Source organism: Hemitrygon akajei, unplaced genomic scaffold (assembly GCF_048418815.1).
Source record: "Hemitrygon akajei unplaced genomic scaffold, sHemAka1.3 Scf000120, whole genome shotgun sequence".
Lineage (NCBI taxonomy): Eukaryota > Metazoa > Chordata > Chondrichthyes > Myliobatiformes > Dasyatidae > Hemitrygon > Hemitrygon akajei.
This window is the reverse complement of record NW_027332006.1, coordinates 64663-82035: the sequence shown is the minus strand read 5'-3', so window position 1 is coordinate 82035 and position 17373 is coordinate 64663. Positions and strand designations below refer to the sequence as shown.

General features: G+C 47.9%; 1 protein-coding gene and 1 long non-coding RNA gene across 2 annotated transcripts in view; both read left to right on the top strand.

Moving 5' to 3' along the window:
* The window catches only part of LOC140723605 (NACHT, LRR and PYD domains-containing protein 3-like), a 75494-nt gene that overhangs the window by 6936 nt on the left and 51185 nt on the right, over window positions 1-17373 (top strand). Inside the window, exons 4-6 of the mRNA XM_073038171.1 lie at window positions 9023-9189; window positions 10006-10177; window positions 10277-10342. Coding sequence (XP_072894272.1) covers window positions 9023-9189; window positions 10006-10177; window positions 10277-10342 — 405 coding nt within the window. The remainder of the gene's footprint in view (window positions 1-9022; window positions 9190-10005; window positions 10178-10276; window positions 10343-17373) is intronic.
* Window positions 12855-15593, top strand: LOC140723604 (uncharacterized). The gene is made up of 4 exons (XR_012097936.1): window positions 12855-12960; window positions 13982-14068; window positions 14224-14391; window positions 14550-15593. It is a non-coding gene; the product is annotated as an uncharacterized lncRNA (long non-coding RNA).

The following is a 17373-nucleotide window of genomic DNA, read 5'->3' as shown; positions in this document are numbered from 1 at the left end:
GTAAAATCAAAGCTCAGGGCATCGGGGGGAAGGCATTGACATGGATAGAAAACTGGTTGGCGGATAGAAAGCAAAGGGTAGCGGTGAATGGGTGTTTCTCGGAATGGCAGGTGGTGACTAGTGGGGTGCCACAGGGCTTGGTATTGGGACCACAGCTATTTACCATTTACGTTAACGATTTGGATGAAGGCATAGAAAATAACATCAGCAAATTTGCTGATGATACTAAGCTGGGTGGCAGTGTGACATGTGATGAGGATGTTCGGAGAATTCAGGGTGACTTGGATAGGCTGGGTGAGTAGGCAGATGCTTGGCAGATGGCGTTTAATGTGAATGAGTGTGAGGTTATCCACTTTGGGAGTAAGAACAGGAAGGCAGATTATTATCTGAACGGTATAGAGTTGGGTAAGGGAGTAATACAAAGAGATCTCGGGGTCCTTGTTCATCAGTCACTGAAGGTGAATGAGCAAGTGCAGCAGGCAGTGAAGAAGGCTAATGGAATGTTGGCCTTTATTACAAAGGGAATTGAGTACAAGAGCAAGGAAATCCTCTTGCATTTGTACAGAGCCCTGGTGAGACCACACCTGGAGTATTGTGTACAGTTTTGGTCTCCAGGGTTAAGGAAGGACATCCTGGCTGTAGAGGAAGTGCAGCGTAGATTCACGAGGTTAATTCCTGGGATGTCTGGACTGTCTTACGTAGAGAGGTTAGAGAGACTGGGCTTGTACACGCTGGAATTAAGGAGACTGAGAGTTGATCTGATTGAAACATATAAGATTATTAAGGGATTGGACAAGATAGAGGCAGGAAATATGTTCTAGATGCTGGGAGAGTCCAGTACCAGAGGGCATGGTTTGAGAATAAGGGGTAGGTCATTTAGGACAGAGTTAAGGAAAAACTTCTTCTCCCAGAGAGTTGTGGGGGTCTGGAATGCACTGCCTCGGAAGGTAGTGGAGGCCAATTCTCTGGATGCTTTCAAGAAGGAGCTAGATAGGTATCTTATGGATAGGGGAATCAAGGGATATGGGGACAAGGCAGGAACCGGGTATTGATAGGAATTGATCAGCCATGATCTCAAAATGGCGGTGCAGGGTCGAAGGGCCGAATGGTCTACTTCTGCACCTATTATCTATTGTCTATTGTCTATAAATAGGGAGAATGCAGGTAGGCATTTTCCCCTCAGGTTGGGAATGATCATGGATTGAGGGCAAAAAGCATTTAAGGGGAATCTGAGGGGGAACTACTTCACTCAGAGGGTGGTGCGAATGTGGAACCAGCTCCCAGCAGAAGTAAGAGATGAAGGTTCAATTGTAGTATTTGAGAGATTTTTGGGTAGGTATATGGATGAGGGGGTATAGCGGGCTGTGGTCTGTGTGCAGGGGGATGGAACCACACCGAACATGGCACGGACTGGATGGGCTAACAGTCCTGTGTCTGTGCTGTAAGGGCTCTGTGAATCTCAATTGAAACTTATACACATAATCGACATTTATTGCAGACTGGTCGTATCCAGCACTGTGATTTATTTTGGTCCAGCGTCTGCACTCTGTAGAGCTGAAACTACCATGAGATTTACTGAATGCACCTTGAAGGGGTCAAAACAACCACTGGAATTTTAGTATCACCAATACAAAACGGCTGAATGTTCAGTTCATCTTTGTCACAATGAAACCGAGAACGTGTCAAAAAGCTGCAAAGAGTATTGAACATGTTTATCGCTCTCTGGTTGCTGACTCTCAGCAGAGAGAGAGTGTCCTCAGATACGAAGATGCTTTGAGCATTGACTGTCCGGGATGGAATGAAGAAGATTGTAGGGATTGTATTTATGCAATTCTGTTCTGTGTGTCAAACATCCTGCAGTCAGTCAATCGTTTCTGCATCAAAAGAACAAAATAAAGTCTCCTGTACTGAGTTTCCAGTGGTATATTTTCAATTTTATATTTAAAATATTTTCCTCCTGTTACACGTCGGGGAAAGTGGCTGCTAATTGACCTGTGCTACACCACACTCAATAAAATAATGAAATAATGAATAATGTACTCATTGTAACAGTCAGAACAAGCTGAAATGTATCAGCACCCTCTTTGTGACCCAATGCTCATGTTTCCCAGCTGATCCCCGGCCACACAAAGGATCATCAGGCCCCAGTTCTGTCACGGGTTGGTACGGGAGTGTAACTTTTTGACCTGGGATTAGCTGAGACACTGCCGGATATTACCGGCAGCAAAGAGCCCTCGGAGAGTTGGTACTTGAGATACAATCTTGGAATCGGAGCTCCAGGAATATGGAACTGTCAGTGTTTGGGTTTCGGCCCATTTTGGTGCTTTTACAGATGCGGCTGGATGTTCCTCCTTCCGCAATAAAGCAGACGTCTCCGGTGGCTGGATATTGGCAGCGTGAATCTCTCAGTGTGAGATGTGGAAAAGATGTGCTGGATGTGACCCTCTGAGGTTGGATTCTGGGATACCACGCATGTTTTGACCCAGATAAAATGAATCAGGGGATCAAGTTGTCCGGGTTAATGAGATGTTGAGAGAGTATTTCTGTTCTGTACTCAGATGTTTGATTCTGAAGTTCCTTGGAAGCAAAGCAGAGAATGAGTTCCCATTCCATCCCTCACAGAGAGAGGCTGTGATTTAATACGCTGCTTTGTGTTTGCACCAGTAGAAATAGCCCGGGGTTTCAGAAATCAATTCACATTTGGAAATTCCCCCTCACTGTCTCCTGTCTATCTGCCAGTGGGAGTCAAAGAGAAACTCAAGATGCTGAAGATGGAACAGAACATGGAACAGTACATCACAGGAACAGGCCCTTCGGCCACAATGGTGTGCCAAACCAGCTGAAAAGTAAATCAACACCCCCACCCCCAAAGTTAGGGCGGGAGTGATTATTTACACCAACTGAATAACAACAAGCCTGGATACATTGGAAATGAAGAGGGTGTCTGGATTAAACGGAGAGTCTGTGAACTGAGAGTGCTGCCTCAGAATAAAGAAGCTTTACTTTAAATCTGAGATGAAAGCAATTACTTCAGCCAAAGGTTGTTTGATCTGTGGAATTTGTTACCACTAGGGGCGGTGGAGGCGATCATTGGGTGTATTCATGTTATGGATTGCTAAATAGGTTGAGAATTATAGCAGGAAGCAAGAATACGGTGTTGGAAAATAATCCCCCTTGATTGATTACGGAGCATTCTAGAATGACTTAATCACATAATTCTACTCCTATATATTATGACTTGTATCTTATACCATGACTGAGCGATGACTTCCTTGTATCCCATCACAAACAACAGAAAATCTTCAGATGCTGGAAAACCAAGCAACACACACAAAATGCTGCACTAACTGAGCAGGCCGGTCAGCATCTATGGAAGAGAGTAGCGTCGACATACGGATGCTACCTGGCCTGATGAGTTCCTCCAGAATTTTGTGTCTGTTCTTTTGTATCCCATGTCAGGCGTTGTAAAGAGTGAGGGGCAGTTTCAGATTTCTTCACTCGGATTATGACACAGCGTTCAAGTTTTAAATTTCAGGTTAATCCTTTGTTATCGTTTGTTTTTGTAACATACTTCATTATTTCTCCGGTTAAAGTTAAAACTGTGGTGAGAGGTTTCTTGGAAGAAAAGCCCAAAACTGGAATCAAACCACAACTGAAGACGAGGGAACAGCAACAATGAACCAGCCGGAGGACGGAGAGCACCGACTCGAGAGAACCCTTCTGACTCGGAGTTTCCATTGATTCAGCCAGGAAAAAGCTTGGTGAGTCTCATTTACCCTAATACTAGTCCTTTAGACATTACATTTCTGTACCAAGGAAGGTAGGAAATAGCTGGAGCGGAACTGTATAAATGTAGAAATGCCAGTTATGCCAGTTGCAATCACTCCAGATCTGCTAATGTGCTGTCAGCATCAGCTCTGTGAAGCCACTCACATTCCCACATATTGTTTGCTCATTTCAAAATTGTCACTCCTGATGTTTCCTTGCTTGTTGTGTTATGTCATAATAATCTCAAAATGCGTTGGGAATTTCCTCCCTTTATAAGTCACCGCAACTGTTTCCTGCTGTAGTGATTGCAGAAATGTGGAATTACCATGAACTACAGCAACATGTCATTGACTCCTCTGTCTATTGCAAGCTGCAATGATATACTTGTCCTCGAGTATATCGTGGTGCAAGCCTCTGCTAAGAGCAAACCCTCTTGAAGCCAAATGTCCCGGCACCACATTTCATTCAGTCCTAACTAGCAAATGTCAACCAATAATTTACATTTACATACCCTGTCGTCATCAAGTACTTTTCTACTAATAAGTTGTCAGAACCTATGGACCTGTGATTAAGAAGAAACAGGTTTTGTAATGTTCCCATTTGACCCTGTACCACGGGTTATATCTGTACTTGGGATGAACGGATGTTTTTGCAGCCAGGACAGCTGGAGCTGCCGGAATCGGTTTAAACTCAATCATTTCGGGATGGGAAGCAGCGTGTTGGGTCAGATGATGAAACTGTTGATATTAAGATATATCCAATGTTCAGAGAGACTGTGACAGGTTTGGCTGTGGACAGGTCATTATGTAGTGAAAAGCAGCAACAATTTCCGCTCCCCCCACACACACTCCCCCTCTCACCTTCCTATTTTTTTGCTGGTGTTAATCGCAGGAGTTAGGAACTCTTTCTACTCACTGAACAGTGAAATTAAAGCCTGTGATTCCATTCAAAGCCCTGCTTCTTCATAAAGAGTGGGGTTGAAGTGTTATCGAGATGAACATAGGGAAATGCGTAACGAAAGTTTAAATCAGATCAGCAGCAGTTTCGGAGGGCCGAGTGGTCCACTTATGCATTTGCTGTGTTGATTAGAAAAGTTCTGACAGTTCAATTAGTGGAAGACAATATAACTTCTGCATATTAATTGTATTGTGGAACTGAAAAGAAACACTACATTGATTGACAATATACATTGAGATTTGTGCGTTAATGTTGTACCCCAGCGGGTTGCGGATCGACCATGGCTCACTCGGTGAACGGTACGGGACCGAAGGACGCGCACCCCCTTCCCTGTTACTGATTCCATAGTCTCCCCATCTGCTGCGCGAACGAGCTCACCGCCCCGCCCACTGCCCCACGCGCGCCCTCTCGCAGAGCTCCGTCACGCCCGTGCTCCTGGGCTGACGTTGAGACGATTTAAGTATTCTGCGCGTGCCCGGTATCTCTCGTAAAGTGATAAAGTAAAGTGACGTGAGATTTACTTGTCAAATGCCATTTTAGCATACCAACCAATCGGGATATGAGCTTTTTCATTAAGGAGTTCCCTCCGTAGACCCCGCCAGGTGTTTACCACCCTAACTCCTGGGAAAGATACAAAAAGCTAATTTATTTAATGCCGCTCTTCCTCTCCAAGGAGTCTGTAAGGGCGATGGATTGAAGTTCACTCAAACGATTCTCATCAGGCATGCTCCCCAATCCAGACAACATCCTTATAAATCTCTTCTGCGCGCTCTCTTTAGCATCCACGTTGTTTCCTGTAGTGAGGTGACCAGAGCTGAACACTGTACTCCCAAGTGGATTCTAGTCAAGGTTTTATATAGCTGTAACATTACCTCACGCTCTTGAACTCAATCCCATGGCTGATAAATGCCAACACACCGTATGCTTTCTTATTAACACTGTCAACGTGTGCAGCAGCTTTGAGTATTCTATCGACACGGACCCCAAGATCTCACTGATCCTCCACATTGCCAAGAGTCTTACCATTAATATTATATTCTGTCTTTAAATTTCATTTACCGAAATGAACCACTTCATGCTTATCCGTATTGAACTCCATCTGCCACTTCTCTGCCCAGTTCTGCATCCTATCGATGTTGCACTGTAACTTCTGACAACCCTGCAGACGATCCACAACAATCCCAACTTTTGTGTCTTCAGCAAACTTACTAACCCATCCTTCAACCTCCTCATCCGGGTCAGTTGTAAAAATCACAAAGACAAGGGGTCGCAGAACAGATCCCAACGGGACACTACTAGTCACCATCATCCATGCAGAATACGAACCATCTACAACTGACCTACGTCGTCTATTGGCATGCCAATTCTGGATTCACAAAGCAATGTCTCCTTGGATCCCATACCTCATTCTTTTCTGAGGGAGCTTTCCATGGGGAACCTTACTAACCTCTTACTGAAATCCATATATAGTACTTCCACTGATCTACCTTCATCAATGTGTTTTGTTACATCTTCAAATAATTCAATCAGGTTCATAAGGCATGACCTGCCCTTGGCAAAGCCATGCTGACTATCCCTAATCAGACCATGTCTCTCCAAATGCTCATAAACCCTGCCTCTCTGGATCTTCTCCAAAACTTGCCCACAACTGAAGTAATACTCGCTGGTCTATAATTTCCTGGGTTATCTCTACTCCATTTCTTGAACAAGGGAACAATGTTTGCAACCTTCCAATCATCTGGTATTTTTCCCATCCCTATTGATGATGCAAAGATCATCGCCAGAGGCTCAGCAATCTCCTCCCTCACTTTCCAGAGTAGCCTGGGGTATATCTCATCCAGTCCGGCGACTTATCGAGTTTTATGACTTTCAAAAGCTCCAGCACATCCTCTTTCTTAAAGTCTATGCACTCAAGCGTTTCAATCCACAGAAAGTCATCCCCACAACTTCCAAAGTCCTTTTCACTTGCGAATACTGAAGCAAAGTATTCATTAAGTACATCAGAATATTTTAAAAGATCGGCAGATTGAGAAACATCTGTTGAGAATGTAGCGGTGAATTCTAACCAAACCAAGTTGCCGCTGCTGGCGACCCCCCGGATTTGTTATACTTGCATGCCGTCCCCTCTGCTCCAGTGATGATTGTTACTAATGTCGGTGATATGTATTCGATCCTTTATTACCAATCAGCAAACATAAAATCTTGAAGCGATGAAACTGAAGTGTACCCAAGTGTAGGTTCAACGTATTTGATAGGATAATAACAAAAGATATGACATCCCTCAGACCCCAGATATGAACCGCATGGAATAAAGCACAAATATGTAACTGATTCCCTTCGCTTTTACCACACCCCCACTGATCCGACTAGTTACCATAAAAAGCATCATAAATGCACAACGCAGAATACAATGCTGATAGAGAACAGATACATGGCTCCTACACACAGACTCAGCTCTGATACAGGGTCTTCCACCTGAAATATGAACATACTGTCTGTCTTGTTGAATAATTCACACATTTTATATTATTTATGTCAGAGATTCTTTTCCCAACTAGCTGTTGCAGATGTATGACGGGTTTACATTGTGCTTAACAAGGTGCCATGTAACTATCTGATAACAGCCAGGTGATATGGTCAAAGAAATCTTGACCGAGTTTCGGTATTAATAATGGTTTTAAAGTCCTATCGGAGAAACTATAGTGGTTCAGGTCAAGATGTCCTGATGCTGTGGCTGAGATTGCATTGTTCGGGATGTCAGAGTGTTTCTACATACACTCAACCCATATATTGCCTTTGGTGTCAATGCCAGGCAATGATAAACTGAAAGGAGACGGTGAGAATCAGGTGTGACTGAGAAATTTATAGACTTCAGTGATGATAGCGATAGATGTCCCATTGGGCAGCAGAAATGTTTCAACCCACACTGCTGTAACACTGGTCAATTACTCACCACAGCGCCACCAGTGGTTGGAGGACCAAAGCAGTGGGCGCTGTCTGCTCAATCTGCCTTGCCATTTCGTTGACACATCACTCCCGATACAACACCCAACATTGTTTCCTGAAAGGGAATCGTCTGCAACATAGCGAGTAGATACCCGGGAGAATCGCGGCACAGTGTACAATCCATGGAGAGAGCGGAAATGGACATTGTGTGACTGTGGGTGGATGGGCACAGGTTAACCAGGCCATGTCAAGGCTTCAGTAGATAGGTCGAAATGTTTGGAAGTGTTTGCCTCAGTTTAAAACAAAACTGTGTTCTCCTTTAAACCCCAATTATTGTTTGACTCTCTTGTTTTTTCTTCTTTGTTACTGAGCAGCAAAAACTGATCACACCTGTCCTCAAAATGGATCTAGTTGCGAGCAGTGGAGGAGTTCCAGTGACGTCAACATCGGGAAAGGACACGGGTATGTTGGCGAATTATTTTAATTTATAAATACTCTGCGGATTCTGCGTCTGTGTTTAATTCAATATCGACAATTCACAAAACATTTGTGAAAACTGAGCAGAGAGATGAGTGAGAGAGTTAACATCTCTGGGGGAAACACAGTCACACGTGGAAGGGGTATATTTACCATCTGCTCCTGCTGCTCGAGCAGATTGTGATGCACATTAAAGTAGCGAGTTACTCCAGAAGACAAGACATTCTGCAGATTCTGAAAGTTTTGGGCAACACAAAGACACACAAAATATTGGCAGAACTCAGCAGGTCAGGCAGCATCTATGGAGAGGAATAAACATTTGACATTTTTGATCAGGACCACGATGAACCGAAGGTACTGTGGAAATATCTAGAATTTCTGTCCCCTCATTTCCAGTCCGATAAAAGGCCTTGGCCCGAAACATTGATTGTTTATTCTCCTCCATAGATGCTGCCTGACATGCTGAGAACCTCCAGCATTTTGTGAGAAATCCCAGAGATTTGCTGAGGAAGGGGTTGACCAGGCAGGCAGACAGTAACCCAGAGCAAAGCGGTGGTGATGGGCTGTACCAGGAGAGTGATGGTGATGGTTACTATATTCTCCGGAATAAGCAGAGTCCTTCCAAAACAGAGAGGTATATTCCCGGGGACACGAAAGAGCAGCCTTCAACAGATTGAACTATACCCCCTCCTACATGCCCGGCGCCCCCTTCCCTCCGGCCCAAGCTCGTTCCTCCCTACCATCCTCATCCCGCCGTCCCCCATCCCCCTATATATATTTCGGTCTGTGTTTGGTGATCTTTAGGTTCCAGAGAGAAAGTTACTGCCCAATATGGGTCAGTAATTTATTTAATTTTCCCCATTTTCCTTCACAGGCCCGAGCTCAGCGATCACCGAGCTCCTGGCAAGCTGGGAGGATTTCCAGCTGCTGCAGTTGACGGACTTCTACCGGGACAGGCTGGAGCAGGCGATGGAAAGAGGGGTGCACGGAGTGAGCCTGGCGTTAACGGCCGAGAATCAGTTCAGCGGAGAGGAACATCGGGTGAGTGGGAAGGAGAATGGGTTTGAATTTTCACACATCAGAGGACTGATGGGTGTCGGGACTGTGACTCATCAGATATTAAATTAGATAAAAGAAAGGTGTGAATATAACCCGCGGACTGGTGGGTGCTCAGAGTGCATTGAGCAAGTAACAGTTTTGTGGGCTCACAGTATTAAATTGGATGATCGTGCAGCGTGACGGCATAATGTCAGTGGGAACCGGGACGTCATCTGTGGATGCCACAGGAGCTCGACTGTGTTCTGGGTGGAGATGATTCTGTTACAATCTGTAACTGCAAACAGTGCGGATTGAGTAATTCTGCCATGTTGTAATGTGTAATCACTGAATAAACCTCCACTGGAAAAGGCAAAGGAAAGGCATCAGGTGTCAGCCGGTAATCCGCTGTCATGTTGGACACTGGCGTCATCATCTTTTCTGCAACTACTCTGAAACGACTGTTCAGTCTGTTATTTAAATTTTTTTAAAAAATGCTCCTGTTTTATTTCTTCATCTGTCATCATTATTTTATGATTTCTGTTTTGCTCCGTCAAATCCGGTGAGGAATTATTTATGGATTTGGAGCCACGTCAATGAAGCGGTCACAGATCAGCCAGGATCTCATTGACTGGTGGACCAGGTTCACAGTGAATGTCCCTCCGTGTGCTCTGCACTCAGAATGTACTGTCCATGTCCAGACAGGATCAGCACCCGTCCGGTTGACTGCTCAGTGTGATCCCGTTACAGAGCACATCATTTACTTCTCATTCTCTGTGTGAATCTGTCAGTCCCCAATATGTTCACCGTTACTCTTCACAGAAAATCTCTGATCTCGCTGATAAGGGAAAGCGTGCGGACAGTTCTAAACTCCTCCTGAGCCTGGTGATGGAGAAAGGCTCCCGCGCCCGGAGGGTGATGTGGGAAACCTTTGTGAAAATGCGGATTGGTGTCCCAAAGTTGGACAAAATACTGAAGGAAATACAGGAATATGGTGAGATTATAATAGAGATTAATTCAAATTTTGATCACAACATAGCACACTTTAAAGTATTACAAAAATGATTTTATCAATTTGTTTAAATTCAAACAGGTTGCGATCCTTCGCATCGACCAATTCCCGCTCAACTTTTACTAAAGTTTCTCAGTGAGCTGAAAGGTAAGTGAACATGCATTGGCCTGACACACTGTGAGACCCCACACACCCCTGACAGGGTCCTGAGACTGTGAGACCCCACACACCCCTGACAGGGTCCTGACACACTGTGAGACCCCACACATCCCTGACAGGGTCCTGACACACTGTGAGACCCCACACACACACCTGACAGGGTGCTGACACACTGTGAGACCCCACACACACACCTGACAGGGTGCTGACACACTGTGAGACCCCACACACCCCTGACAGGGTCCTGACACACTGTGAGACCCCACACACACACACCTGACAGGGTCCTGACACACTGTGATATGCCCACACACTGCTGACAGGATCCTGACACACTGTGAGAACCCACAAACCCCTGACAGGGTTCTGACACAATGTGAGACCATACACGCCCCTGGCAGTGTCCCGACAAACTCTGAGACCCCACACACCACTGAAAGGGTACCAACACACTGTGAGACGTCCCACACACCTGACAGTGGCTTGACACACTGTGAGACCACACACACCCCTGACAGGGTCCTGACACACTGTGAGACCCCACACACCCCTCACATGGACCTGACACACTGTGAGAATTGACACACCTCTGACAGTGTCCTGACATACTGTGAGATCCCACACACCCATGACAGGGTCTTGACACACTGTGAGACCCCACAGACCCCTGACAGGGTCCTGATACACTGTGGGACCCCACACACTCCCGACAGAGTCCTGACACACTGTGAGTTCCCATACACCCCTGACAGGGTCCTGAAATACTGTGAGACCCCACACACCCCTGAAAGTGTCCTGTCACACTGGCAGAACCCACTCAAACCTGTCAGGGTCCTGATAAACTGTATGTTCTCTGTTCCCATGGAAGATGTTCAACAGAAACACAAAGAGGCTCTGCGGGCACAAACTGAAACACTGAGAGTGAACACGATCCTGATGAGGGAGAAGGTGAAGGTTTTCCAGCTGGTTGATCGATACGCTGAGCTCACGGTCATTTCTACTATTCGAGATCTGAGACTGGTGGAACATGAGCTTCTGGCAAGAGGCAGAGGCCACGAGGAGTGTAGACAGAAACATCTCCGCGGAGAGCTGGAGAAAATTCGGGCGGATCAGTTGTTCCAGAGCAGCTTTTCCCAGAGTAAAGCCAAGACTGGGAGTTCGGCAGCAGTGGCTGGAGTCCCGGGGATCGGGAAAACAACAATGGTACAAAAGATTGTTTATGACTGGGTCACGGGGAAAATATACCAACAATTCCAGTTTGTCCTCAGTTTCAAATTCCGGGAGTTAAACTCCATTAACAACAGAATAAACCTGAGGGAACTGATTCTGGATCAGTATCCCTACTTTGGGAATATCCTGACAGAGGTCTGGAAGAACCCAGAGGGATTGCTGTTTATATTCGATGGTTTGGATGAATTCAAACACAAAATCGATTTTGCTGACAGTCGGAGAGATACAGAACCCAAGCACCAGTGCCCAGATCCCGAGTGGTGGTGTGAAGTGTCTGACATTGTGTACAGTTTAATCCAGGGCAAGCTACTCCCAGGGTGTTCAGTGCTGGTGACCACCCGCCACACTGCGTTACATTTTTTGGAAAAGGCAGAGATCAGTGTTTGGGCTGAAATCCTGGGATTTGTTGGTGAGGAACGAAAGGAATATTTCTTCAGGCATTTTGAAGATCAGACGGTGGCGGCAGCTGTTTTCAAACACGTGAAGGAGCACGAGATCCTGTACACCATGAGCTACAACCCCTCCTACTGCTGGATCCTCGCTCTGGCACTGGGCCCCTTCTTCACACAAAGAGTCAGGGACCCGCAGCGAGTTCCCAAGACCATCACCCAACTGTACTCGTACTATATTTACAACATCCTGAAAAACCACGGCCGTGAGATTGAGAACCCCCGTGATGTGTTACTCAGGGTTGGTCAGATGGCCTTCAGAGGAGTGTCCGGGAAGAATATTGTGTTCACAGATGGAGATTTGATCAAGTACAAACTGTAGCCTTCCCAGTACCTGTCCGGGATCCTGATGGAGCTTTTGGAGAGAGAGGATTCTGCCCGGAGCGTGGTGTACACATTCCCACACCTCACCATCCAAGAGTTTGTAGCTGCAGTCGCACAATTCCTGAATCCACATCCCGGGGATATCTTGAAATTCCTCACTGAAGTCCACAACACGCCAGATGGGCGATTTGAGGTATTTCTCCGTTTTGTTGCTGGTCTCTCCTCCTCAATGACAGCTCGGGGCCTGGAGGAGTTTCTGGGTCCATTTCCTCATCAAACAACCTGCCGGGTGATTGACTGGGTGAAGGAGGAGTTTAAACGGCAGAGTGGAAACACGAGGAATGAAGCTGGTAAAAGACACCTCCTGAACACATTGCACTACCTGTTTGAATCTCAGAATCGTGGCCTGGCTCAGGAAACACTGGGATCTGTGGAAACACTTTCATTTAGTAGAATGACATTGACACCGATTGACTGCGCGGTCCTGTCTCATGTCGTCGGATTCTGTGATAGAATAAAAGGCCTCGACCTGGAGTATTGCCGCATTCAGTGTGAAGGAATCCAGCGATTGGGTTCCGGGCTGCACAAGTGCCAGGAGTTGAGGTAACTTGACTTATCTCTCACTCTGAACTGTGAAACTGTTCCATTGTGTTGTTTCAGTTTAAGTGAATATGGATAAAACTGTAGTAAATCAGATTGCGAAGAATATTGACAAATGACCAGGGGATCAGTCAGTAAATCGCAAGGGACGGAAGGGTTCTGCGTTTTTTTTTTTTGAAGGGATGTTGGAGACTTCATCAGATCAGTGAACAACAGCCATTGGTTTAATGGTAGTAAATCACAGGAATGGCCGTGTTTCTCGGTGCCTGTGACACGTCCATTGACAATGTTCCTTCTCATTGTTACTGACACCCAGACCGACACTGACTGCACTGGGTCAGAGATTCACACCCCCTTCCCGGTGAGGGACAAAACACCGTCAGCAGACTGTCCCAGTGAGAAGGAAAGAAACACTTTTGTGAGATTGTCCTCCCCTGCCCTTCCCCGGGTGTGACTAACACCATCAGTCCACCTATGTGACTGTCCTCACTACGAGATACACAGACTCCATGGGCACTTCTTTTCCTCTTGTGGGATCTATCTTCCCCATCCCGCATTCTCCAGTGGGATCTCTCTTCCCCATCCTCTTCCTCCTGTGGGATCTCTCTACCTCATCCGCCTTCCTCCTGTGGGATCTCTCTTCCCCATCTCTCTTCCTTCTGTGGGATCTCTCTTCCCCATCCCCTCTCCTTCTCTGGGATCTCTCTTCCCCATCCCTTTAGCTCGGTTTTGTCTATTTCACTGTGTCCCATTGACCTTTCTGCATTTCTGTCAGTAACACTTTGCTAACCAGCGGGCAATGGGACAGAACATGTGCAGTTTACAGGGTCACACCGACAGACTAAATTACTGACATTCGGTGAATACCCTGGAGCTGGGCAGTGAGGGACATTGACAGTGATGGGAACTCCGATTAGTGATTTACTGAAGGGTTTAATGATTCCTGAAATATCCAAGTGAGAGAAATTCCTTCAGACCCACGGTTTGAATCACTTTCTTCATCAATCTGTCTGTCTGTATTTAGACTGAGTTATAATGAACTGGGAGATTCAGAAGTGAAACTGGTGTCTGCGGCTCTGAGGAACCCGGAGTGTAAAATACAGAAACTGTGGTAAGTACCAGACTGTGGGAGATTGTGTTTACAGTCACTGGGTGTCTGACACTGAACGTTAATGTGATCAGTAATTGTGTTACTGATAAACACTGGGGATTTGTACCGTCTCCTGTCTCTCTGTGTCCTTAACCCTCACTCTCTCTCATCTCCAGGCTGAACGATGTCGGTCTCACAGATTCTGGTGCCGAGGATCTCGTCTCCGCTCTCAGTACAAACCGATCACTGACGGAGCTGAACCTGGGAATAAACTCTCTCACAGACCAATCTGTCCCCGTTCTCCGCCGTCTCACACTGACCCACCCGAGTCTGGAGCTGATCTGGTGAGTGTTAATGTTCAATATGATAAAATATCAGCATATCCGCGTGTTTTCTGGTGATATTTGTCTCTGAGAGTTGTAGAAACATTAACCCCGGTCCCCTGTTACTGACACTGTTGTGTAATCTGTTTATTTCATCTTTATTCTCCCATCTGTTTCAGGCTGTGGGGGAATCAGTTCAGTGAGACCGGGGCGAAGGAACTGAGATCTCCGCAGGAACCCAGACCCGGACTGAGGGTATCCGTGTGAACATCTGAATGTGTAAACATCCCCGCCCGCGACATGGAGACATTTTGGCCGATTCCACGCCCTCCACTTTAACTCCCCCCTCCCCTTTAACGGCCGGCCTTACCTTTAATGGCCGCGAGCCGGGTTTAATTCCCAACGGTTCCAACAGACTCCAGTCTGGCGCTCTGTGACTTCGGAAGCTTTCGCGCAGTGACGTATTCCGCCTGTTGTCCAGCGGCCTAACTTCCGATGGTTGTGCGAGTTCGAGACTCCCCCATCTGAGACCCCGGAGAATTACCCAGACAGGAAGAGCTCGGGGGCCGGGGCTCAGACTGGGACACCGGTGTCCCGGGGTGGGATTATTCCGGCAGAGAATCCTTTTGCTCCCTTTGCTGAGGGTGTGCATTCGGCAGCCTGGCCGATATAATGATGTTAAATTGACAAATCCCTCGGCAGTGACCCTGGATCTGCAGTGATAACGGACACGGCCCTGAAGTGTGATTTTATAATCATCGGTTCCCCGATGCAGAGTGACGGTGAGAAACGGGACTGATTATTCACCCGGTCACTCGTTGTCGCCGGTCAGTTAATTGTGTGTGACTGTGAGTGAGTCGGGAGCAGCTTATTTATTCCTGCACGTTGGCAGCTCACACATTGTTTAATTTACATTTGTCATGATGAAATCAATAAACCACTGTAACTTCCTGTCCTGGTGCCGGACTCGAGTTTTATTTGAGGTTTCTGCTGCCCCCCGCACCCTGTGCACTGCAACAGTGGGTCGGAGCTCCTCACACTGACACAGTAGCGTCTCAGCTCCAGGCTGAGGGAGGTCGGACTGGCAGAGTCTGGGTGCTGAGGATCTCATCTCCACCCAACCCACAACTGACCGCCTCCTGCTATCGATAGGGAGCACCCTTCCCACAGTCCCAGTTTCTGTTTGACCCCTCAAGTTCCTGCTGTACGCCTCGGCCCCTCCGAACCAGATCTCCAACACCTTCACGAGTCAGACGTGATGGTGAAGGGGACGCTGGATTGGTCGGGCCAGTTGCCGAAGAGCATAGCTTCACTCTTCGTGCGGTTGACCCTGGCCCCCGACGCCTGCTCGAACTGTTCGCAGATGCTGATCAGCCTGCAAACTGACCTCGGATCAGTGCAGAAGACAGTGACGTCGTCCATGTACAGGGAGGTTTTGACTTGTGTCCCTCCGCTGCCTGGCAGCGTCACCCCTCTTCTGCCCTCATCCCTCCTGATGGCTTCAGCAAAGGGTTCTATGCAGCACACAAACAAGACAAGGGAGAGAGGGCAGACCTGCCTGACTCCAGACCTCATGGGGAAGCTGTCTGTTTCCCACCCGTTGACCTGGACTGCGCTACAGATGTCCGTGTAGAGCAGTTTGATCCAATTCCGGATTCCCTCCCCAAATCCCATTTTGGAGAGTACATCCGCCATGTACATGTGCGATATCCTGTCGAAGGCTTTCTCCTGGTCCAAGCTGACCAGGCAGGCGTCCACCCCCCTGTCCTGCACGTAGGCGATGGTGTCCCTCAGCATCGCGAGGCTGCCTGAGATCTTCCTGCCCGGTACAGCACAGGTTTGGTCCGGGTGGATCACCGGCTCCAGTGCAGACTTGACCATGTTGGCGATAGCCTTGGACAGGATCTTGTAGTCCACATTCAGGAGTGAGATGGGACTCCAATTTCTAATGTCTTCCCTCTCCCCCTTCTGCTTGTAGATGAGGGTGATGATGCCCTTCCTCAAGGGTTCCGACATGCTGCCTGCCAGGAGCGTAGCGTTGTACACTTCCAGCAGGTCGGGGCCCATCCGGTTCCACAGTGCCGAGTACAACTCGACCAGTAAGCCGTCGCTTCCGGGAGTCTTACCCGACTCAAAGGAACGGACGGAGCCAGTCAGCTCGTCCAGGGTCAGTGGCTGCTCCAGACACTCCCGCTTGCCGTCGTCTAAGATCTGCGTGATAGAGGTACTGTCCAGCCTGCCGTCGGCGCTGCCGGATGGTCCAGCCGCATCAATGGTGCAGTTGAAGTCTCCGGCTGGGACGTCACCAGCAGCGGTGGGAGCCGCTCGCTCCGCACGGGGGAGGCGCACACGGTGATCAGCCGGAGCGGAGTGTCCCGGTATTTGACGTCTGCTACCAGACCGTCCCCGACCACACCGACAAACCCCGGGTCCACCAACGTGACCACCTCCGGTAGTTGTGGAGGTGTGGCAGTCCACACTCCTGGAGGAAGGTCACGACGGCCTTTACCGAGTCCAAGTACCGGAGCGTGCTGACGCATCGCCCAGTACTCTTCAGACTGCGCACACTGACAGATGCCAGTGAAATGTCCGCCATTTAAAGTTCTTTATTTCAGAAGCACACTGTCCTTACCTTCGCAGTCCTGAGCCTTCATGCCCACGGCCTTTGTGAAGTCCTTCACCTTCTGTGGGCTCAGGAACTGCAGGTCATCCTCCCCTGGGTGTGGCAGTTCCTGTTCTGTGCCTGGGGGCTTGGTGTCTCCCAGGCCTGCTGCCCCTTCAGCCTGCGAGGCTCCATACGTGGCTCCGCTCCCGGGTTCCCGGAGCTGGGGGTCTCTGGTGGTCTCCGCCTCCTGTGCTTGTTCTTGGGGGGTGGCCAGCAGACTTTCCCCACCCTCTCTCTCCTTCTCTCCGCCAGCTTTGTCCGCCGCTTCGTCTTCCCCCCAACTCCTTCCTCGTCTGACGTGGACAGGTTACCGGAGGCTGCGCGGGTCCCTGCCTTTC